Source organism: Phocoena phocoena, chromosome 7 (assembly GCF_963924675.1).
Source record: "Phocoena phocoena chromosome 7, mPhoPho1.1, whole genome shotgun sequence".
Taxonomy (NCBI): Eukaryota; Metazoa; Chordata; class Mammalia; order Artiodactyla; family Phocoenidae; genus Phocoena; species Phocoena phocoena.
This window is the reverse complement of record NC_089225.1, coordinates 77,114,109-77,138,837: the sequence shown is the minus strand read 5'-3', so window position 1 is coordinate 77,138,837 and position 24,729 is coordinate 77,114,109. Positions and strand designations below refer to the sequence as shown.

Sequence of the window (24,729 nt, the reverse complement as noted above, 5' to 3'; positions counted from 1 at the left end):
AGAGGTCTGCAAGGCAAAGATTGCTTAAGAATTCATTCAACAGATATCCCAGAGGCGTTTTTTTTTTTTTCCTTTAAGTTCTTTACTTATGATTGATTCTGCTTTCACTGCTTTTGGCATGTTTAACAATAACCCCTGCATGAAAGCACGTTTCCCAAATCTTAAACCAACTGAAAGCTAATAATACACTTAAGAAAATATCTCTTCTAGCATGCTACGATTACTCCTTTGCCTTCCATGTTTTCTCCATGTGTTCTGTCTGCCTGTCTATTGCCCTACTTATCTCAAACTGGTTTCATAAATTTCTTTCCTGGGATTGAAATATGGGGCTGTAGCTCATCCAGGGCTGAATGTGAAAATAAATTCTTCTTGACTTCACGGTTCTTCCTATAAAATTGCCAAGCTTGAGCAGTTACCGATCGTTTCCATGACAACCTCTTTCTGACTACAGTGGCTTGCCTTCTGGTTTTTCTACTAACTGATTTTTCTGTCTCTGCAATGTTTCTTGTGGTTTAACTAGGACAAAAGTATAGCATAGTATCCTTGTTTAGTAATGAGCACGTGCTGTCTGCAGGCTTTGAAATAGACACCCCAGATAAATTTGGAAGAACGTGCCTTCACGCTGCTGCTGCAGGAGGGTGAGTAGTTAACAATTTTAGTTGTTATCTTATGAATGAATTACTAATTCATCTTAACTGACTTAAGTTGTCTGTGGATCAAAGGCAACTTCTTTAGTAAGACGGGTAAGAACTCTTTCTACCAATACCAAATATCACTATGTTGAATTTCCAGATTACTCGTGTGTTTGTTTTTCCAAAGAAAACGTGTTAGCCCATCTCATATAGAAAATATTTTTTCTTTTGTTTTCTCTTCTCTCACTCTTTTTTTTTTTTCTTATTTTAAATTGTAGGTCTTTAGCCTATAGAATATATACTTACTTGGTACCTCTTCCACCAAAAGAAAATAATTTGAGATCTGTTCCTAAGTTTTTCCTCTTTCGTTGCTGGAAGGTGGTTGATGATCAAGGGAATCCAGGGTTGAGTTAATTTATGTTCATTTACAGACATTTTGGTCCTTATTTCAAAACTGATTTTTAAGTCCTTATAATGATTAAATGTGAACAAAGGTCAAGAAACCCAAAGGATAGGCAAAACGTGAATTAATCCTTGCCTTTTTTTTTAAGTTGTAAAGAGAATTTTTCATCAGATACTCTTTTTCATATAAGTGGTTAGATTAAGGCTCTGATCAATATATTGTTGATATATGACCACACATTGGCCAAACATGGTTTCCTTTGGATGTCCTCGTTTGGATAAGGTGTTGGTTCTTAATCAGTTTCCTAGTCTTAAGGAACAGCAGTGCTTCTCCATGTGTCAACTGTATATGACCAAAGGTATTACCTATTTAACAGAGGTGGATTGACTGTGAAGCTTTAGGGCCCTTTTTTTGCATGGCTCCCTTCCAAAGTCTTGTATCTAGTTTTTTGTTTTTCTGTTTTTTTTTTTCTGTACGCGGGCCTGTCACTGTTGTGGCCTCTCCCGTTGTGGAGCACAGGCTCCGGACGTGCAGGCTCAGCGGCCATGGCTCACGGGCCCAGCCGCTCCACGGCATGTGGGATCCTCCCGGACCGGGGCATGAACCCGTGTTCCCTGCATTGGCAGGCGGACTCTCAACCACTGCGCCACCAGGGAAGCCCGTTGTATCTAGTTTTATATTCATAATTTTGTTATTATTTTTTTAAAGAGAACCTCTTTCTCTTCACCCCATTTCCTCAAATTGTATGAACTTCCTGAGCCACGCAACTTGGATCTGTCTCTGTCTTTGATCCTTTGGCTCAAAGAGACAGGTGCTTTACATCAGCTGACATGTTACACCAACACATAATGACCTCATAAAGTTCTAATATTTTATGACTTAAACTAGTTGCTAGTTCTCTGCGAAAGGTGGCTATAAAGGGTGGAAGTGGGGTGGGGAGAGCCCTCCTCACGTTTATCATTAATGAGATCATTTTTCTTATTTAAACGATAATAAAGTCATAAATCCTAGGCCACTTCTTAGCATCCTAAGTTTAGAACAATGATGGATGAGTGTCTCTTTTTATGCCCCCATTGTAAAAAATATCAGACCTGTACAGAAAAGTGGCAACAAACCATTCTGGATTCATGTCTGAAACCCCTGTTAGGATTAGTATTTAGCTATATGCCCTTCAATAGGAAAATTCACTTCAATGGGTTCTTTTCTCTCTACTAAACATGATTTATTGCTTCTGCAAATGACAAAGAAGCTTTGGAAGATCACTACGCTCCATTACATCATTTTCGGCCTTGGTTCTGCACGTTCATTTACCTAGATTACCAAGACAGGGAAATGCTGCTGTTTTATTTTCCATTAAGGAGAGTCTGGGTCGAAAATGGTTATCATAGTGAATTCATTCTGCTGTGATAAAAGGTAACGCTCATCCATTCTGGCTTATTGTTTAAAGGTGACATGAAATTATTCTAGGTTTAAGGGGTTGTTTCATAAACTCTTGATGGTTTTGAAAGAGAATTTTAGGGTAAATGATGAAAACCATCACTGAAAGGTTTCATCATGTAATAATCATTAAAATCTTTAGTCATGGAATTGAAAATGTTCCATCAAGCTCTCTAACGTATTGATATATTAGCTTTGAAAAAGGAATTGTGGGAACTTTAGATCCTTACGATACGGCATTACTCTAATGTGTTCAGGTTATTTTTGTGTTAGCAGAATTTAAAGCTAGTGCTCTCATTTCATCTGGGCGTGCGCTCTGCAGAAAACAGCTCTTTCTGAAGATAGCCCAGCAGTTGACCTCCACCATCTTAATGATGTTTTCCCTGTCTTTCTAGTAATGTGGAATGTATACAACTCTTGCAGAGCAGCGGAGCAGATTTCCATAAAAAGGACAAGTGTGGGAGGTATGTAAACAGGGAACTCTGCTTCAAGTGCCTAAATAAAAGGAGTGGGGAGCAGTCCATCTGGAAATCGTGTTACGTTGAAATGGTAAACAGCGAAGCTAGCTGGGGAGATTCCATTCTCAGAAGGAAACCCCTTCTACACCAACAAAGCAGGCACGAGGCACAAGGAAAGAATCTCCTCTCCCTGCTTCTGTTTAGAAGTGCCAGTTGTTTCTCTGATGCTTCCAATATATATATATAACTGTATCCATGTGGAGGATTACATATTTTATATGTGCATATATATTTGTTTCTGTAAAATATGTAATTTCCCACATGGATATAGTTTAGAAAATTCTGTCTGTAGCAGAGTAGAACACTTCAGCCCTTCCAACCCAGAATTTGGTCACAAGATCTGGAGCACTTTATTGTATTTATTGAACATTTCATTTTGGGATAAATCTTTAGACACACTTAAAACATGAATCATAACTAATGAGAACCTGCTGTATAGCACAGGGAACTCTACTCAATGCTCTGTGGTGACCTAAATGGGAAGCTACCAAAAAAGAGGGATATATATATATATGATTCTCTTCGCTGTACAGCAGAAACTAACACAACATTGTAAAGCGACTATACCCCAATTTAAATAAATAAATAAATAAAACATGAAACACAACACGCCACCTATAGCCCCTTTGGCTATTGGGATGGGTCATAGAACTTTTCTTACCTTATTTGTCCTTTGCATGCATAGCTAAATCATGCCATAATACTAGCTGGTACAGGGAAGAAAACAGCACAAGGAAAGGTGGAGGAAGTGAGGACATGATCAAGAAAACCTCAGGTCATTCAGTTTGGAAACAGCATTAGACACATTTAGGGGAGAGAGAGAGACTTTATAAAGATAGACCAGGGCTAGCTTGGGAAAGTCTTCAATTCCAAACTAAAAAATCAAGGCTTTGTTCACTGGGGCCGACTGAAGGTTTTAGTACAGGTTTGTTATATGTAGGTATTGGACCTTAGAAAATCCAGTTCTTCGTTGATGCCAACGAAAAGTTACGTGGAAGTTGCATTAGGGCAAAGGAGGCCAAAAGGGGTGGTATTGCAAGAGTCCAAAGGAGCAGTAATGTAGACCCGAACGAGGATAGGCACTAGGAATGGAGAGAAAGGAGAGACCTACAGGTGGGTGGCCTTGTCTGAAGCCACCATCTTTGCAGCCTTCGTTGTAACATAAAGTCAGAGAAAGGCATGTCTCTTGGCCTCCACACTGAGAGCCAACACCCCTAGGAATACTGCTGTCTGTGCTGGTGTAGTGATGGGCATCTGTTTTGCAGACTGAATGAAGTAATAGACTGCTGTTTGTTTTTCAGGACCCCTCTGCACTATGCAGCTGCAAATTGTCATTTCCACTGTATTGAGACATTAGTGACCACAGGGGCCAGCGTTAATGAAACCGATGACTGGGGCCGCACCGCTTTGCACTATGCTGCTGCATCAGACATGGATAGAAAGTAAAAACAGCCCTACTTCTGTTTCCTCTCAGGGTGGCGGAGGTGGGGGGAGGTTGCTAAGTTTTCTTCATACCGCCTCACAGAGAGTATGAATGAAGAATCCCTCTCACCCAGACCTGAAGGAGTTAGAGTTGCTTCATCCCTAGCCCCGGGTTTCCCAGTCTGCTCTCTTTACGTTTGATTAGTATGTGTCACTGCATAATTACTTCTTCTCTCTGTTCTTTGGGTTGAATGCCAAGTGGAGCTGTCAAGCCCAGGTTTTCAATTCATTCAAAATCTGTCGTACTTTGTTTTGTCATATACTGCGGTTTTCATCATCACCACTTACATGCTTCATTTGCTGTAAAACTTACATTTGCTAATAAATATGTCATGTGTCAAAAATATCCATCTATGCATAATCCTAATAGTCTTCAAATGCAGCGTCAGTATTTTAAAATAGGCACTGTTGTTCAAACCTGGGCATGAATACTCTTTCAGGAGCTGGAGTACAGAAAGTTGGGTACCCTGATCATGTTTGGATTCTAGGTGGCTAGGAATGGAAAGCAGAATTAAGTGAACCAGTTCAGGGGGAAAAGGTGGAAGAGGTACCCACAGTTTATGAGACTGTTCTCAAAGACTTGAGGACCAGGCCTTCCTTCATAGGAATACTTTTCAGTGACCCTGTTTGGAGAACTACTGAGTTATTTGCTGCCCTGTGCTATGGAGTTGCTTTGGGGTCAGTACTAACTCCTTTTCTTGTAGAGCAATGGAGTTCAAATGTATTAGACAATGACCCACACTAAGCAATACATTTTACATCATGACCCAATACACACACTCACATATATATGTTTTATACATATGTATGGAGAATGGAAACAAAGATTTCATAAAACCATATTTACTTTTGCTATGTGGGATGCATTTTGATATACTTTTATTTCATTAATAAAACCCTACTGACTTCAACCCGCTAAATTGATTTCACAATTCAGTAATGGATTATGATCCATATTTCCACAGTTTGGAAAACACAGCTTTTTTTCCTTCATATAGTACTGGCAAGACTGTTGTAGCCTCAGGACCCCAGGGCCACATGTTATTAATTCAACAAACATTTATTGAGCATCTACTATATGCCAAGCTCTATGCTGTTCACTTGGAATAGAATGGGAGACAAATATACTTCATCTGTTAAGAGCTGGCAGAGGAATCCTAGATGGTGAAGAATTCCTCTGGCAGATAAGGGCTACTTAGGAACCCATTTATTCCTGGATAAATGAGATGCTCAACTGCCAAGGAGGCAGCAAGGAATGTTGTAGAAGCCAGGGAAGTTTAAGCTAGTCACTTCCTCTTTCCATGGGGAGTTTAGAATACTCACGGAAGGGTGGGCAGCATGATTGCTGTCTTAATCACTGATACCTTGGTGGAAGTTTTAGGAAAGTCGTGTTCTCAGTCGGATTCCTTGGGAGAGAATAGACTTACTGGATGGCCTTGGGGAGAACCATGTATATCCTCCATGAAAAATCAGTAACGCTTACTTCTTTTGAGTTGGGGGAGAAATTGTTAAGATATAAACTGCATCAAAATCATTAGCAACTTTGCCACTAATTGTAATTTTTTTTCTTTCCCTTATGCTGAGAAGTAAGACTATCTTAGGAAACGCCCATGAAAATTCCGAAGAACTTGAAAGAGACAGAGAGCTGAAAGAAAAGGAAGCTGCATTGTAAGTTTCTTCTCAGCTTAAGAACAAGGTGTAGTTACTGATGCTTTGTCTGCTGCTCTGGGTTGCGCGTGGGCCAGCCTTACTATTTTGGGGTCTCACTTGGGCTCTTGCAGAAGTGATGTGGGCTTGCCTTTGTTGAAGAAGAAACTATTCTTTTAATATATCCTTCAAATATGCTGTTTTCACACAAGGAACTCATTCTAAAATTGAAACCTTTGCCATGACCATCACTGTGATTGGTCAGCAGTTTTTAGGACTAGGTACCTTAAATATAGTTTCTGACTCTGCCATGTAGTATGCCTCAGGGGACATATTAAGCCTCCTCTGAGGGCCTCAGGCTCTTGTTTTGTGACCTGAGGATAACTATTTAGCAGATTCTATGAATAAATGTTTTGAGATTTTGGTGTGAAATGCACCAGTTGTACTCTCCCCTTCTCCCCAGAAGACACCCATCAGCTTACAAACAGCTCCTTGCTTCTTGCAGACAGCTGCTCTGTCACCCCTCATCCCACCTGCCCTGCTCTGGTATCTGACAGAGATTCAGCTATTACTGTGATGGAGTGATTGCCAGCGCCCAGGGCTGTGGATAACGTGGGAACCCCTAATGCTTCCTCCTCCGAGAGCCCTTCGTGCACTGGAAGTGGCAGTGAGAAGGTTGTGCTCTGCCCAGTGCAGTGCCCAGTAGGTAGCTGGTGATCAGTAACTGTTTGTTGAATGAATGAACACTTGAATAACTGGTGCCCACAGTTTGTGTCCTGCCCCTGTGAGGCTCAGTGGATGTAGTGCTCTTAAGAGTCTGCACACACACAGTCCTTAACTTGCTTATTCTCTTCTCCTGCTGTCAGAGGGACCCCTTTCTCTCTGACTTGAATGCTCATGTCCACTCTGGGGTCTTCCCACTGCCCACTGGGCTCTCCTCCCGTGTCCAGACCGTTGTGGAAAGGTGTGATTAGAAAGTGAGGCCCCAGTGCAAGTTGTGGAGACATAACTTTGACTGTTCCTGGGGTGAGCACAGGAAACGCCGCTGTGAGTAAATCAGAACAACAAAGGTTTTGCCCTAATAGTCCAAAATTAAAATAATGGTATTCAAAGACTGTAGAATTTTAAGCCACCTCAGCAGTGCTCCCTTCTCCAGTGAAATGCAAGCTTGTCCTGGGCCAGAGCAGCCCTCTCTACATCTGATGGAGAGGGAAGGAGCAGGAGAGGCAGGGGAAGGCAGGGACCAGCCTGCTGGAGATCTGTTTCATGCAATGAAATGCTACTCCCCTTGTCCAAATACACCCCTGACCTAATGCGCCTCTCTTGATTTTGCAGCTTAGGTGGCAAAATAACTAGTCAGGGCTCTGGGTGGTAAAGAAGACAAGCATTCCCAGTTAAGACTGGATTTCATTTTCCCTTAGGAACAATGTGGAGAATATTCACGTTCTGTAGTATTGTTGTTATTTCTAATAGTACTGTTGACAGTTATAGTTCAGCTGTATTCTGCATTAAATAGCTCTTTGGGAGTAATCCCAGTACTTTCCAAATTACATATTAAATTTATCAACTGATTTTTAGAGTATAATCCTTTCAGAAGCTGGGAATTGTGTGTCCACTAGAATGCTATTCCTACTGAGTGATTTTATTTCAGGAGCCAAATTCAGTTTAAAATGAGTCACACCTAGGATTCAGTCCATGGACATTAAATTACAAAAATAAGAAAAGACTTCCTTTTAAGGTATAAATCACCAAAGACAGCCTGATACATCAGCGCTCCAATAATAATTTGATTTATTACAGAGAATTTTATGGATGAATCATGTGATATGTAGGTATTTGGTTTAAAAAATTTCTCTTTCATCAGGTTTTCTAGAAATTAAAATGTCTGTTTTCATATCTCTCTATGTGTGTGCTTTATTTACTCCTTTTGCCTTAGGTAAGTGTCATTTTAAGGTTTTTGAGTAAACTATAGAAATTGTCTGTTGGAGGTCTTATTTAATATACAAGCTTATATTTAGGATCTTACAGTTTTGATTTGAGTATGAAATTGAATCACCCTGGCCTCGTAGAGGACATGTTTGTCCCACTGTCACAGAAATAAAACCGAAATCGTGGAACGTTGCTCCCTGTCTAGTTCTTCCCTCTTTGACCAGCAGGATGGTCCCATTTGCAACACGCCCTGAACAGAACACATTACGTCCCCGAGTACCTGTGTCTTGGAGTCTGGGGCTCTTCAGCGGAGGTGGCGCTACTCCCCTTCCTCTTACCTATTGCAAAGATGGTGTTTTTTTCAGAAAAATTACAACTGTGTCAGAAAAGGCTTTTATTACTTTGAATATTATTTAAAATTTTATTATTATAAAATTTAATATTTATTATTTTATTTATTTTTCCAACCTTTTGATCTCAGAGTCTCCAGTAGCAAGGTTAAAAATAAACACCCCTCTCTTGAGGTTTATCCCATTGCAATATCTTGACCACTTCTTTATTATGCTGAGAACTTGTCTTTTGGACGTGGAGCTCTAAAACTTATTATTCAGTAATCTTGATGACAGGCAGATTCTATACCTTAAGATGAGAAGGGAAAAAAAACCTTAATTACCCTCTAGTTCCTAAAGCTTTTCTTGAATTCTAGAATGGCTATTTTAAGCTGAAGGAGGGGACTTCCCTGGTGGTCCAGTGGTTAAGACTCTGCGTTTCCACTGCAGGGGGTGCAGGTTCAGTCCCTGGTCAGGGAACTAAGATCCCACATGCTGCGTGGCTTGGCCAAAAAAATTTAAGTTGAAATAAAGATAGCTGCAGAAAACACACAAAAAACATCCAGTACATAAACCCTCATTGCTGTAGGATTTTTAAAGAAACACTTCAACTCACAAAGTGCTTTGTGGAACACTTATAATAAGAGAACATTTACATTAATTATCCCTTTTGGTCCAGAGATGTTTTCAGAGAACATTTACATTAATTATCCCTTTTGGTCCAGAGATGTTTTCTGAAATAACATCTCGTCTTTATACTTACAGATGTCTAGAGTTTCTGCTTCAACACGATGCAAATGCATCTATCCGGGACAAGGAAGGCTACAACAGCATACATTATGCTGCTGCCTATGGCCACAGACAATGTCTGGAATTGGTGAGCTGTTTTGTCTTGATTTGTTCTCTCTCACACAAACACACATACACCCAAACCTGAAAATGCTGGTCTTAATCTCTCAACAAATGTGCCCTCACTGCCTAATTCAGTCCCCACGGGAACTCACCTGGAAAGATATTCTGTGGTAAGCTATTAAACTGTTTCCCTTTACAATATGTAGGTCTTTTTGTTCCATTTCTGCCCATTCTAATCTCAGAGCTGACTAACAATTGATTCTTTTCCGCATTAACTTGGACTAGGAATTTTAGACCCTGTTGTGGACACAGTTTGTATTTTGAAGATAATTTGGATGTATCAAATAAGCTTAGTATATATTTCCAGAGTCACACTTAGCACCCCAATATCCAGTAACAGTGTCATCAGATGACTTACGGAACCATTAGGCATATAGGTTTGTTATAGTCCCACATCTGTGGTTTAGGAAAAGAAATCGGCAAGGGTATAACAGCAGAATTTACTGGAATTTCTAAACCACCCCAAATTTCAAACCCATTAGTGATCAAGAAACACTTGATTTGGAGTCTGAAACTCCTCTCTTGGTGTAGGTTACCAGATGCAAACTCAAATGTCTACAGGCACAGGAATATAAAAAAACAAGTGAAGTGAGCCCAGGTGTGGATAATAGGGAGTGGTGGGGACTGTGGCAAATAGGACATGTTCTGTCTGAGGGGAGAAAGAGCTAGTCAGCTGCAGCTGATGGAGACCAGATGGTACTGCAGACCCAGGTTTGCTAGAATTCCACTGTTTCAAGAGAGGCTACAACTCTAGACTTTTTGTGTGGAATTTCCTGCTTCGAAAACACTGGGTGGGTTAGAAAGAAAAATTACGGGTTTGTGGCTGAATCCTGACTGCAGGCCATCATTTGCTGTCTTCTGAGCATTACCCTTGATTCAGCTTCACCAGGATACATGGGGTATCCCAAACTCACCATCTCTGGTCCAGTGATAGGTGCCACCTTCCTTACTGGGCTCCAACTGTTTTCCTTGTTCTTTTAAAGGAGAAGTCCTACTTTTCAGAGTTATTTGAAGGTGTGTTTGGTGAAACACTTGCCCTTCATCAACTGCATAGTTTGATGCAGAGAGGCATGAGGCAGAGAGCCCGCAAGCAATGGTGTGAGTGCCTACATAGAAATGACTCGATGCCCCAGTGAGGCCCTTTACCTTTGGCCTTGCTGCTGGTTTTTCAAATGGTTCCACTTAGGGTCTTTCTTACTATATTTGTTTTAACTATGAATGTGGGAAAATGTTCATAAAGATCACCCAGTTTGGAAATAAAAAGGTGATTATTCTGGTATTGATTTTTGTGACATTTATTGGTGAATTTTAAGTACCTTCATCATTTCTGCGGACTTCCAAGTCTGCTTTGCCTGAGGTTCTTGTGGATGATAAAGATTTCTTTGCTTGACCTTGGGGGTGGCATTTTTTTTCTGTCCCGTTTTAATTCCATCATGGTTCCTCTTCCAGTTACTGTGGCTGCATAACAAATTACCCTCAAAGTTAGTGGCTTAAAACAACACTAATCACTTACTTGTTTCTGGTCAGGAATTCAGGTGTGGTTTAGCTGAGCAGTTCTAGTTAATACCCTATGAGATTACAGTGTCGGGGCTGGCATAATCTCAAAGGCTTCTTCTCTCATTTGTCAATCACGTGGGTAGGAAGAATCGAATTGCTGACATTCCTTGGGCCTTTCTCTCCGTCTCTATGTGGTTCCTTTTTGCGGTTTTCTCTAGCATGGTGTTTTCAGAATAGCTGGATATCTTACCTGGTGGCTCGGGTTGCTAAAGGTATCCGCCCTGGGAGAGAGTGTGAGTGAGAGTGTGAGCAAGTAAAAGAAAGAGACCCTATGACTTTCAATGATTTAGCCTTGAAGTTCACATTTCTGCGGCATCTGTTCATTGCCGCAGTCACAAAATCCAGAGGGGTGAAGTAGATGCTGCCTTCCAAGCGCAGGAGTATCAAAGAATTTGTGGACATATTTTTAAACCACCCAGTTCCATAGGAAGATGTAGGAAGCCAGTGACGTCAGAGCCTTCTATAAACTGAATTTAAAGTAGAATCACAAGTGGCCAAGGGGCAATCTCTTATCTTACAGATGAACAAACCAAACCACAGGGGCATTTACTAGGTTGTCCAAAGTCATAGCCCTGGTCAGTAGAGGAAGTGGTACCGTGAATCAGGATCCCTGATTTTAAAAAAAAAAATTTTTTTTTTTTTTAACCACATCATGCCGCCTTCCGTTGCTGGTCAAAGCTCTACCACCATCCAAAGCTTTTCAACATAGGGCACAATCTTGGCAGGACCTGGTTAAGATATAAGGCAATATCACTTCTTCCTTCTAACACCAGCAGTGGAAGTTGATCTAGACCTATCAGCACGTAGGATTTGTGTTTAGATCCCACAAAGAAAGGGGTGTGTGTGTGTGTGTGTGTGTGTGTGTGTGTGTGTGTGTGTGTGAATCAGTGGCAGAGTGAAGGTTTACTACTGTAACTACCCATATGAGCCTGCATTCCAAAGTTTACTTAAGACAGCTGTCTTTAATTGGTTTTCTCTATGAAAACCATATGTCATCATTGGACATATGAACTTTTATTTCAAGGATTATTATAGTCTTGATAACTTGTGCTGTTTTAAAGTACTTTGATGAGTTATCTTTAATCCAATAGTATAATAACTCTGATAATGATTTACCCATAATACCTTTTTTTCTATGTAAATGATATATGACACGTTATTTTCCTTTTTCAGGAAAGCCCTCTCAGGGCCATGATTTCTGTTATCCAATGAAAAGGTTTTCTGTCTACAGAAAGTTTCACAAGTGCTATATGATAATGAAATTATCCCCTTGATTAGGTCAGCACTGTGATTTACAAAGCAATAATGATTCTTGGAAATTATGTACATACTTGACATACAGCACTGTATAATTCTAAGGTGTACAGCGTAGTGACTTGACTTACATATATTGTGAAATGAGTACCATAATAAGTTTGGTTAACATCGATCATTTCATATAGATAAGAGAGAAAGAAGGAAGGAAGGAAGGAAGTAGAGAGAGAGAGAGAAAGGAAGAAAAAGATTTTTTCCTTGTGATGAAAATAAGGACTGCTTTTGAACAATAAGGGCTTTTTGAAGGGCATCTTTTCTAACTTTAACTTTCTCTCTCGACTAGGACCTCCGTGCACTCATGCTCCTTAAAACTCCCATTTCTTTGAGGACTAGGTGTTAGGAAAGCAAGCCACTTAACCAATATGCACTAGGTGGTACATACCTAAGACTCACCACCACCATGCCAATCTTCTCCCTTATCTCATGACACAAACACCTCAGTCCTCCTAGGGGGTTATCTGTTTTACAAGTTGGTCCTGACTCTGTGTTAGATGCTAGAATTATGACAATGAAAGACATGATTCTGGTAGCTCTGAATGGCTTACTTGAGCCTCTGAGCAAGAATTATTCAGGGAGACCTTTTTTTTTTTTTTTTGGCCGCACTGCATGGCATGCAGGATCTTTGTTCCCCGACCAGGACCAGGGATCAAACCTGTGCCCCCCTGCAGTGGAAGCACAGAGTCCTAACCATTGGACCACCAGGAGATTCCAGGGAGACCTTTCTTTAAGTCACATTTCCTAGCCTATGTCTCTGGCCTGTGGAAGGTGTGGAGAGAGTAAATGAGTATTTGTGGCCCCTGGGCCTCCCGTAGCAGACCGGGGCCTTTGTGCTTTGGAGTAGGAGTAGGATTAAAAAAGATGGGTGGCATCAGAGACAGCTGATTTGTGAGGTTGGTAAAATTTGTCTTTTGCCTCTTTTCCCAGAGAGCAATTACTGTGATTATGCATATCATTACTTTTGATGCATATTTTATTTGACTCTTAGTGTGTGTTTACTTGGCATTCGTGGTTTACGGCTCCTGTCTGTGATCATAAGCTTAGAAGTTGTAAACCATCCTTTGTGTTCAGTCCATTTTGCTATAATCAAAAGGGAACAGAAATTATTTAAGTTGTTTTCATTCTATTTCCCTTATACAAAGTACTATTGAATTCATTCAATGAGCAAAAAAACTTCTAGAAAGTAGGGTGAACCCCTTAGCCTTGATAGAACAGGTTCAGAATTCTGCCACGTCTGGCTACTTAGGCCAGTGTTTTCAGCTGGGCTTGATCAAAGATGTACGTACCATGTGTGCAAGCAAAAATCTGCCCACAAGTATATGCTGAGAGCTGTCATCAGTCATATTCAATTGGGATCAAAATATCAAAGCGGAACAGAGGAGACTTGGCTAATAAAGCATCTTGTGTCTGAATAAGACTTATGTTTGAGTGGAGGAAGGGAGTTGGCAAAGGAGAGCTCTGTGCCTCCCTTTTCCTTTATCTGGAATGCATTCTTACCGACTCTGGAGAGGAAAGTCAGAGTCGTGCCCCTACTTGGAATTTGTGAGTTTATATGGGCACACTGTTTTTCTCTTACAACATTCAAAATTTGTCTGTGAAAGAAATATCTTTGTGGCTTTGTTACTGAAATGGAAAAATGTATGTGCCAGTATAATTACATAAATTATCTACGGAAATTTAGAGAGATTGTTTGAAAACTCTAGGCCTCTGATTAAATTCAGTCCAAGATTCTAGCATGCCAAATCACTTGGAATTTGGCTGCTTCCTTGGGACCTTCTCTCCCTTTCACTGTTATGAGATAATTTGAACTTCAACCGGGAGAGTTTATGGGGGTGACAAACGCCCTTGTGTGTATATTCTAGGAATTTCTGGGATTCTCTGAAGACAGTTGTATCTTGGGCAACTGAACACTGAAATTATGCTGCTTTTTAAATGTGTCTTGTATTTATCATAGGGCTTTAGGAAACCATTACCACCTGGCTTTGTATAAGATGTACTCACATTGGCAGTGTCTAATTAAGCTTCTCAAGACTGAGAAAGCAGAATATAGAAGAGGGGTTTAAAAAAAAAAGAAAAGGAGAGCTACTTAGCAGTCAGCTGAGGACACGCTGAAAACCCAGTGAACTTGAACCCCAGCCCCAAACAAGTCTCTGATGGCTCTTCTCTGTCCTCAGAGGTTCTGCTAAGAGATGGAACTGGGGGTGAACATGACCTTCCAGTAGGCGGACTTCCAATGGGCAGTGGAAACTTCAACAATGCTAGTCTTGTTTTTTCTTCTAGTTAATTCAGTTGAAGAGAAACATAAAATCTTATAGAGAACTCTCATTAAGGGAGGGAGCAGAGGTGTGGGCACAGATACTTTGATGCTGTTGGCAGCCTCCTCACTGCTGTGAGTAAAAATATAAGCCCACAAGTTTTGAATCAGAATTTGGATGTGAGTCTATGTTCAGAACATTGGAGTAGACAATATTTTATGACAAAATGTTCCACTTATCTCTTTGTAATAGAGCAAAAAAGAAATTTTTTTGGCTTTACCATGAATGAATTTGGCACTTGATGAAAGAACCATTCAATAGGATGTATTAAAATAAACAATTTCAGTTTCACCTTCAGTTGAGTGCTCAGGACAGTGGAGCCATTGCCCCCACATTTCAAAGTCAGGTACCAGTTTTCAACCCATGGCCCCCTTGCCCATTTAAGAGATCAGAGAGCAGATTTCTTTGGAGATAGTTCTGCTTCACATCCCATCACCACTCCCCTGCCCCTATAGCAGGGGAGAAATCCTGATCCCAAGCCCAGTGAGAGAAGCTTCAAGGAAATTGCTTGGATATCTGATATGAATTCCACACACTTTAGGGGGCTGAGTGGACTGGCATGTGATGAATCTAAAGACTGAATGGCTCTGATTAGAGCTTGCTTGCTGGGAAGTTAAATAAAAAAGAGGGCTGTGGTTGAGAAATATTCTACCCCCACCAATGATAGGTCAAGAGTGTATGTTTCCCAATGTCCAAGTGTGAGCCAAGGGCCAGAGCTGCCCTGGAGTTCTCCTGGCTGCGACTCAAGAGAGCTGCCTGGAAGTATGGGGAGGTGTAGGATGCCTGGGGTTGGGGAGAGGGGAATGTGAGCTACCAGCAGAGAGGGGCAGTCACCCAGGGAAGTTGGGAAGTTGTTGGAGAACCTAAATAAGCATCCGAGAGACAGTTTTAAACATCTGACCCAGTCAGAGGATCACTGCCAGAAGGGTGCCAGTCAGTAAGACCATTGTCCCTGTACCCTTGGTGTCCTCCTTTTCCCTCTTCTCTTTAGTCCTGAGGGAGGCAGAGGCAGCCAAGAGGGGAAAGGAGGAGGAGAAGCCATAGTCTGGGAAAGAGAGAAGTCAGCCTTGTCTCCTTCCCCACTGGGGGAGGCGGAGAGGAGCTTCGGTGCTAAAAAGCATTCAGAGTTTGTTACTACATAACAGACATTGTAATTACTGACATGAAGTTATGTTTGTGACTAAAGTGCCTGGAGAACTTTTTGTTAATTGTTGGAGATTTTATCTGAGGTGGCAGGAAAAGAAGTAGTCTCATAAAGATTATACCAGGTATAGGAAAGGGAAAATAAAGTTATTGTTTGATTATACCCCATGACTCACTGGTTCAGTACAGAGTCACACATTTAGAGTCATTATTTTAGGAAAGATTAACACTCAGCTCTAAAGAAAAAAAAAACTATTACCCTTTAAATATATGTGAATTTAAATATCAACTTTATAAGACGTAGGTTCTAGTAATGCCAAGCACTTATCAGGTACCAAATTGTTGAAAAAATGAATCACACTTGTGAATGATAAAGCCTGACTTAGTGATAAAACTTAAATGCTAGTTTGTAAGTATTATGGTGACTATCCTGTTAGGAAGGTATTTCATAGAATCCACAGGTGAGAGAGAAAATGAAAATGTACTATTCTGTAGCCTGGCCTTTTCTGTAGATTTGATTACTTCCCAACACCAACGCCAAATTTTATTGCAACCTGTCCTTTATTTTTTTTTTTCAAGATCTAAAAAGCTGTACTGATGCATCAAATTGGTATGAAGACATCTACAAAATTAAAATTACACGCACATACACATGTATACACACTTCCTGTAATTTCTTATAAATAGCTAGTCGGCACTAAGGGATTCAAAGAAGAGGAATCATTGCTCCTGATATGGGAGCTTTAAGGACTCAATGATGTAGCAGAAAGGAAGATTTCTTAGAGAATATAACTTAAACATTAGCCTAAAAGACGTTTATCTGGCCTTCCTTCCTCCCTCCCTCCCTCCCTCCCTCCGTCCCTCCCTCCCTCCCCTCCCCTCCTTCCTTTCTTCCTTCTTCCCCTCCATCCCTCCCTCCTTCTCTCCCTTCCTTTCTTCTTTCCCTCCTACGCAGTTACAGACCCATTAGGCAGGCCTGAGGAGGGTAGGAAGGCAGTCCAGCTGGGGCCCAAGGAAAAGGATATCAGGAAAGCAGCCCAATAAAGATTGGAACTTATTCAGGGAGAGTGTCCTAGATGTATATACACTAAACAACAGACTGTAGTATATATGAAGCAAAAACTGATAGAACTGAAAAGATGGAGAAATCCACAATTATAGTTGGAGACTTTAGCACCTCTCTTTTAACAATTGATAGAACAACTAGATAGAAAATCATCAAGCGTATAGAAAAACTCAATAATACAATCAGCCAAGATGACCTAATCAACATTTATAGACTGTTCCACCCAGCAACAGAATGCGTATTTTTTTCAAGTGCCCATGATATCCTGAACCATAAACCAAACCTCAACAAAACTGAAAGAATTGGAGTCATATAGAGTGTGTTCTCCCACCACAATGAAGTAAAACTAGAAATCGATAACAGAAAGATACCAGGAAAATCTCCAGTACTTGGAAATTAAACAACAGACTTCTAAATAATCCACGGGTCAAAGAGGACATCTCAAGGGAAATCCCCCAAACTACACTGAACTGAATGAAAATACAACAAATCAAAATTTGGAGACACATATTAGTGCTGAAAAAAATTGTAACACTAAATGCTTACATTAGAATAGAGGGAAAGTCTCAATTCAGTAAGTTTCTACCTCAAGAATCTAGAAGAAAGCAGAGCAAAATAAACTCAAGATAAGCAGAAAAAGGAAATAATAGAGATGGGAGCATAAATAAATAAAACAGAAAACAATGGAGAAAATCAATGAAACAATGACCTGGTTTTTTGAAAACTCAACAAATGAAGTAGGGTATATTACTACAGACCTTGCAGACATCAAAAAGATAATAAAGGAATATTGTGAGTAACTCTACGCAAAGAAATTTGACAACTTAGGTGAAATGGACCAATTTATAAAACAACACAAACTACTGCAATTTACCAATATGAAGTACTGATCGTTTGAATAGTGTATAACTATTTTAAAAGTTGAATTTTAAAACTTTCCCAAAAGAAATCTCTAGGTCTGGATGGTATCACTGGAGAATTCTACCAAATATTTAAGGAGGAATTAACACCATTTCTACCCAATCTCTTCTGAAATATAGAAGAGGAGGGAACACTTTTTAATTCATATGTGAAGCTAATACCCTGATACTAAAAGCAAACGATGGTAGTACAAAAAAAGAAGTGTATGTATATATATATATATATATATATATATATATATATATATATATATATATATGCAAAAAAATCCTTAAATATTAACAAATAGAATTCAGTAAGAATTATATACCATAACTGAGTGGGATTTATTACCAGGAATGCCTATTTTGATATTTGAAAATCAATCAATGTAATTCATCATATTAACAGGATAAAGAAGAAAAATCACATGACTGTGTCAAACTGTAGAAAAAATGTTTGACAAAATTCAACAGCCATTAACAATTTTCAAACTCTCAGAAAAAAAGGAAAGGAGGGGAACTTCAACTTGGTAAAGAGCATTTAACAACTTAATAAAGAACAGCTAACATTGTACTTAATGGTAAAAGACTAAATGTTTTCACCTGAAATCAGGAAGAAGGCAAGGATGTCTGCTTTCACTGCTCCTACTTGACATTGTGCTGGAAGTTCTAGCCAGGGCAATAGGGCAAGAAAAAGCAGTGAAAGGCATAAAGATCAGAAAGGAAAAAAAAAAACCCAACTTTTCCTCTTTGCAGCTGACGACTGTCTACATAGAAAATCCCAAGGAATCAAGAAAAAACAACTAGAAATTATAAATGATTTCAGCAAGGTCACAAGATGCAAGACAAACACACCAAAATCAATTGCATTTCAGTATACTAGAAATGAACACGTGGACATCAAATTAAAAATACAATATTATTTACAACTGCCCCCGCAAAAATGAAATATGGGATTATATGCTGAAAACTACAGAATGCTGATGAAAGAAATCAAAAAAGATATAAAATGATGGAGAGACCATGTTCATGGATTGGAAGACTCAGCATAATAAAGATGTCAGTTCTCCCCCAGTTAATCTGTAGGCTTAATGAAATTCCTATCAAAATAACAGCAAGGCTTTTTTATAATAGAAGTAATATTTTTCTAATCTTTATATGGAATGGCAAAGGAACTAGAATAGCTAAAACAATTTTGAGAAAGAAAAAGTGGGAGAAATCAGTTTACCCAATTTCAAGACTTATAGCTACAGTAATCAAGATTGTCAGGTATTGGCAGTCTTAAGATACATAGATCAGTGGAACAGAATAGACAACCCAGTCATAGCCACACACAAATATGCCCAACTAATTTTGACAAAGGTGCAACAGGCATTCAATAGAGGAAATGTAGAGTTTGCAACAAATGGTGCTGGAGCAGTTGGATAGCATAGGCAAACGACAATGAGCCTTAATCTAAGTCTCACACCTTATATAAAAGTGAACTCAAAATGGATCATAGACTTAAAGGTAAAACATAAGAAGGAAAAAATCTCCAGGATCTAAGACCAAGAGTCTTAATACCAACTAAAAGTCTTAATAGGCAAAGAGTTCTTAATACCAATTTTTTAAAAAATTGATAAATTGGACTCCATCAAAATTAAAACTTTTGCTCTCTGAAAGACCCTGTTAAGAGAATGAAGAAACAAGCTGAAGGATGGAAGAAAATATTTGCAAACCACATGTCTGAGAAAGGACTAATACCTAGAATATATAAAGAATTCTCAAAAGTCAACAGAAAAACCCATTAGAAAGTGAGCAAAAGGCACTAACAGACATTTCACTGAAGAAGATAAATAAGTGGTAAATAAGCACCTGAAATGATGTTCAACATCATTAGCCATTAGAAAAATGGCTCCACGGCACAGCACAGCCCACTCAGTTGCACACTCAAGTTCCCCTGGAAGAAACTTCCAAATCTGTATCTCTAACCTCAATCCTCTCCAAGGTCCAGGCTCATCTGTCAAATGGCCTTATAGATACCCCCATCCAGAGGTCCTTCTGGAACCTGAGTGGGTCCTGAACTTTATGGCACCAAATTTCATGGAATTTTGACCAAAAATACAAGGTCAACAGACCCTCGGTCCTTGAAAGAATCAATCCCTCACGCAAAACAAAGCCCTAATTCTCTTTCAAAGCCTTTTCTCATGGGGGACAAGTTTAACAACCATGCTTATTTTTAATAAAGTCATAATAATGGACATTTATTGTAAGCATATTGGGCTAGATCCTGTGCCTACATCATCTCATTTAATTCTCACAACAGCACTGTGAAATAACTCCTGTTTTTAATCCATGTTTCACACGTGAGTATCCTAAAGTACAAAGAAATGGAGTAACTTGCCCTGGGCCTTACAGTCGGTGTGATATAGAAGCAGGACTCAAATCCATGTTTATCTAACTCTAAATTCCAGGCTTTTAACCATATGCTCTACTGTCTGGAGGACTGGCAAACTCCAGACTTCAAAAGACAAAGCTGTCCCAGAGGATCTGAATTCACATCAACCAAGAGAGTGATGTCCAAACAAGATATCACTGAGGTGAGCAGTGTTTCAGCTTTGTCAAAGGGAAGTGGGAGGACCTCAGACAGTACCAATATCGGTTATGTCTGTGTCATCCATTTCTCTGGAAAGCCTTAGGCAAGGCAGTCTGCATTTTCCTTTTGTGTCAGGAGAACAGAACTACCTTATAGCATTCCCTATCCTGTGATGGGTAAAAGCACCCTAGCTACAGTTCTGAAGTATGTGCCATTATTGGAAATCTGCAGCGCTGACCCCTGGACCTCACGTATTTTCATAAAAGCACTCTTCCTTGGGCCCAGCCTTCCTCTTGAAATCTCTGTAACAGCTGCTGTCGGCTTGGCCTCACTCTTCTTATGATAGCAGCTGCCAGGGATGACCCTTTCCAGCTGGGGGTGGAGTGGGTGGGAGTGAGGGGGAGGGACTTCCCAGCAAGGTTGTTTCTCCAAAGACACTTTATTCTTGGCAGCCGCCAAGGACTCCTGGCTTGTGAGGTCTAGACCAGGTCCCTCTGATAATCACTTCCCTTCTTGACCCTCATTCAGTAACAGAAAATGTAGAGGCCCCAGCATTTTTAAATCAGACTAAGTGCTCACATACACACCTGTGCCTCCAGGTCATGGGGTGGTGATGCTCACAAAAAACAAAGAGCCCTTCTGAGATTCCAAAGAGGGGTAGAGGCCCAGCCATCTGTAACAGCTGAAAGGAATATTTAGAAAAACCAAACCACTCAGCAATAACTAAGATTTATTTTCTCTTATGAGCAGATCCCTATAACCTAAGTGATAACATCACTGGATTTAAATTCTGTGGGCCATTCTGTACTTGGAAAAGTAGTTTTGTTAATGGTAAACAATAACATTCAATTGATCACTGGGAAGCCATTTAGTATAGAGTGACAACTTCATAGCATTTTTTCCCCCCAATTCAAGGATTCAGCCAGCTGCTGCAGGTCATGTAGTCCTGTAGTATGCATTTAGTGAAAAAAGTCCACGTATTACTGAACCTGTGCAGTTCAAACTCATGTTGTTCAAGGGTCAACTGTATTGTTGGTCTGTTAGGATTTTGTATTTTTGTTATTTTTATCATTATCCAAAATAAAATGTGATCTTCCAGAAGAGTACAGGTGCTATGCTGTGAGGGTTCAGGGGAGGGCACATCCCATTCTGGGTTCAGTGGTTAATGAGAGATTACCCGACACTCGTCAATGCAATGCATTTGCTGTGTTTGTCTCTCTAGATTTCTTGTCTCATCACCGCCACCCCCCCTCCCCATTTGTGTGAATGTGGGATAGTAGCACCAAATCTGAAATGAGTTGAATGATGGAGAATGTGGGTAGATGTTTGGACTTGGTTAGACCAATTGACCAACATGTCATTTTCAGGATATCAGAAGTTTTCATGATGGTTTCTTTCCTTTTGATGATATTTGCATCATCCACTAAATAGAAAAGTTGTAACTGACATGGTACATTGGAGTAAAAGGAAAATGGATACTGTATCTCAAATTGTGCTCCTGAATCCCATTACCATCTGGGATCAGTCATTCATAAAAGATTAAACGTGAGGCAGGCACACATCTGAATATATGTGTGTCAGTCTCTCCCATCTGTTTTAATTTTGCTTAAAATAATAACAGCTTTCTTTACCCACTTAATTGAATCTGCGTTGATTCTTTTAATGTTCATTAGCCAGAGGTAGTCTGTGGTGTTTAGCTAGAGTTTCAGAATCCCACCAAGATTAGCTTTAATTGAATCAGTAGAAATTTTCTTTAAAGCTGTATATTTTAATGACTGAGCTAGAATCACTAAAATGTTAATTGATGCTTAGAGTGGGTAATTTATACTGTAATTTAAGATTAAAAATGGTATCTGAAGATACATTTATGTTGGTTTACACAGCTTTTGTGGGGACTGAGACCAGGTAAGCAAAATGCCTTTCTGAAGCAGGGTACTTTTACTATCACATAGTTTTTTTAATTATTAAAAAAAAAGTGTATTCAAATCTAGTATTTCCTTTTTTCTCTTTTTCTGCAGTTTTTAATCATATTACCATGTCCCTCAGATTTTACATCCCTCTCTAACCTACCCCTGCCTCTCAAATAAAACCTCCCTTGTCCTAGGCAAATAAATTTCACCTTGTGCTGAGGCAGAAAGTAAATTAGCACAATGATAATATAATTTAGGGTAAACTAAGAATATCATCTAGAAGAGAATTACTTAAATTTAAGAATTGCTCTCAGAAGTCACCATGGAAACATGAGGGCAATGTTACTGTTTTGCCTGGTAATACACAAAGAACTGGATGTGCTCAGCAAGTGGAATTGATCAAATGTAACACCCATGACCCTGAATATTTTACAGGGTTGACTACTTGTCACCATTTTAATATGTCTGTCACTTAATTCAATCAGATGTTTTGCAGTGCAGAACTTCAACTGAATTAGCTCTCAGATGAGTATTTTTGTTGATAGATAGGTGGATAATGGATACGGGACTGAATACATTTTAAATAGTATGAAATCCAGGAGACCTGCTGCCTTTTTGTTTTAGATGCCAACTTATAGTGGTGATTAAGCCCCAGAGTTATATAAAGACTCTCTAATAATCAAAGTCTTTGTAGATAAGCATTCACATTTTATCAATGAACTAATAATACCCTGGGAGGTAAAATAATTAAGCAGACTGACAAAATCTAGGCTACTTCAATTTTCATTAAAATTATCGATTATCTCTTTTCATCTTGTATGGTATCCCTTCTCTGTTTAAAAGGTTTTAATTTGCAGAACACAGGGCAATAAGCAATTAAATGCTGGGAAAACAAAAAAGATTCACAGTCTAAATGTAGAGAGAGCATCTCTCTGAACCCCCCAGTTCAACTCTAGTGCTTTTTTCTGTTAACTTTAAGCCACATTGATTTAAATATTTGGTGACTTTGGAGACCTGCAGTGTCAAGGATGAGATGAAGGAGTAGATAGTTATTAGTATATGCATAACTACAATCCCAAGACATTTTTCCAGATAGTACTTAAAAAGATAACATTCTTTACTGTTGAACGAAGAATTGGACTATCACCTGCAGTGGCACCATCTGGTGGTTTCATTTTCAATTCACTGCATGTTTATTGAGAACATATACTATACCGGGTACTGCTCACTATAAAGTGGACCCAGCTCCATCCCAATGGACTCAGCATATGTTGTGAACTGCCAAAAATGCAGGCAATAAATGAAAGAACTTTTCTGTTGGAAGTATGTGGCTTCTATAAGATTCTTTGTCTTATCTCAACCCTCAACATGTTTCATTTCATTTAGATAAAGATATCACAAAAAACTTTAGATAAAAGCAAACGGAACTGTTATGTGGTTAGATCACTGTAGACAAGATTCAGAATAATATAAAGGGCTTGGGGTTAAAGATCTATTCTTTTTTTAATGTTATCTACAGTTCTTATGTTGCTTAAGGTAGATTTTTTTAGGCTGAATATTTTTTAGACTGAAAACGTCCATTCAAAAGTACTGACAATCCTGAACAAAATGTTGGCAAATTCAATGCAACAATGTATGGAATAGGAGAAGACCTGCATCGTAATTGAGATAATTGAGTGGGAGTATTCTAGGGATACAAATGTAGTTTAGCATTAGAAAATCAATCAAGGCAATTTACCACATTAACAGAAAAAGAAGAAAAATATCAGATAAACATCTCCATCAATGTAGCAAAAATATTTGGTAAAACTCTGTCCATTTATGATTTGTAAAAGTCTTAGCAAACTAGGAATGGAAAGGAACTTCATTAATCTGATAAAGATTATCTGCAAAATGTCTGTGGCACACATCATACTTAAGAGTGAAATATTGAAAGTTTTTTTTCCTTACAGTGGGAAACAGACAAATATGCCTGTTGTCTCCCCTTCTATTCGACATTGGACTGGGAGTCCAAGCTGGTGAAGTAAGGGAAGAAAAGGAATTAAGTGTGGTAGGCAGAATGGCCCTCAAGTGATGTTCACGCCCTCATTCTTGAAACCTTTGAATATGTTACCTTACGTGGTAAAAGGGTCTTTGCAAATGTAATTAAGTTACAGATATTAAGATAGGTGGCAGGTCAATTGCATATGCCTATAGGGAGAAATGAATCTTTTCTTCTACCTCACACCACATACAAAACTCAATTCAAGATGGATTGAAGGACTTCCGTGGTGGCACAGTGGTTAAGAATCCGCCTGCCAATGCAGGGGACACGGGTTTTGAGCCCTGGTCCGGGAAGATCCCACATGCCATGGAGCAACTAAGACCGTGCACCACAACTACTAAGCCAGTGCTCTAGAGCCCACGAACCACAACTACTGAGCCCACGTGCCACAACTACTGAAGCCTGTGTGCCTAGAGCCTGTGCTCTGCGACGAGAAGCCGACACAATGAGAAGCCCCTGCACTGCAATGAAGAGTAGGCCCTGCTCACTGCAACTAGAGAAAGCCTGCGTGCAGCAACAAAAACCCAACACAGCCAAAGATAAAAATAAATAAATTTATAAACAACAACAAAAAAAGATGGATTGGTAAGGGTATAAGGTCAACATACAAAAAGCAA

The 24,729-nt window shown here is 39.6% G+C and overlaps 1 protein-coding gene across 1 annotated transcript in view; it reads left to right on the top strand.

Annotated features, from left to right (window-relative positions):
* Nucleotides 1–24,729, top strand: part of ANKRD44 (ankyrin repeat domain 44) — a 205,378-nt gene that overhangs the window by 115,332 nt on the left and 65,317 nt on the right. The window contains exons 12-16 of the mRNA XM_065880164.1: nucleotides 521–638; nucleotides 2,868–2,936; nucleotides 4,292–4,432; nucleotides 6,060–6,140; nucleotides 9,143–9,254. Coding sequence (XP_065736236.1) covers nucleotides 521–638; nucleotides 2,868–2,936; nucleotides 4,292–4,432; nucleotides 6,060–6,140; nucleotides 9,143–9,254 — 521 coding nt within the window. The remainder of the gene's footprint in view (nucleotides 1–520; nucleotides 639–2,867; nucleotides 2,937–4,291; nucleotides 4,433–6,059; nucleotides 6,141–9,142; nucleotides 9,255–24,729) is intronic.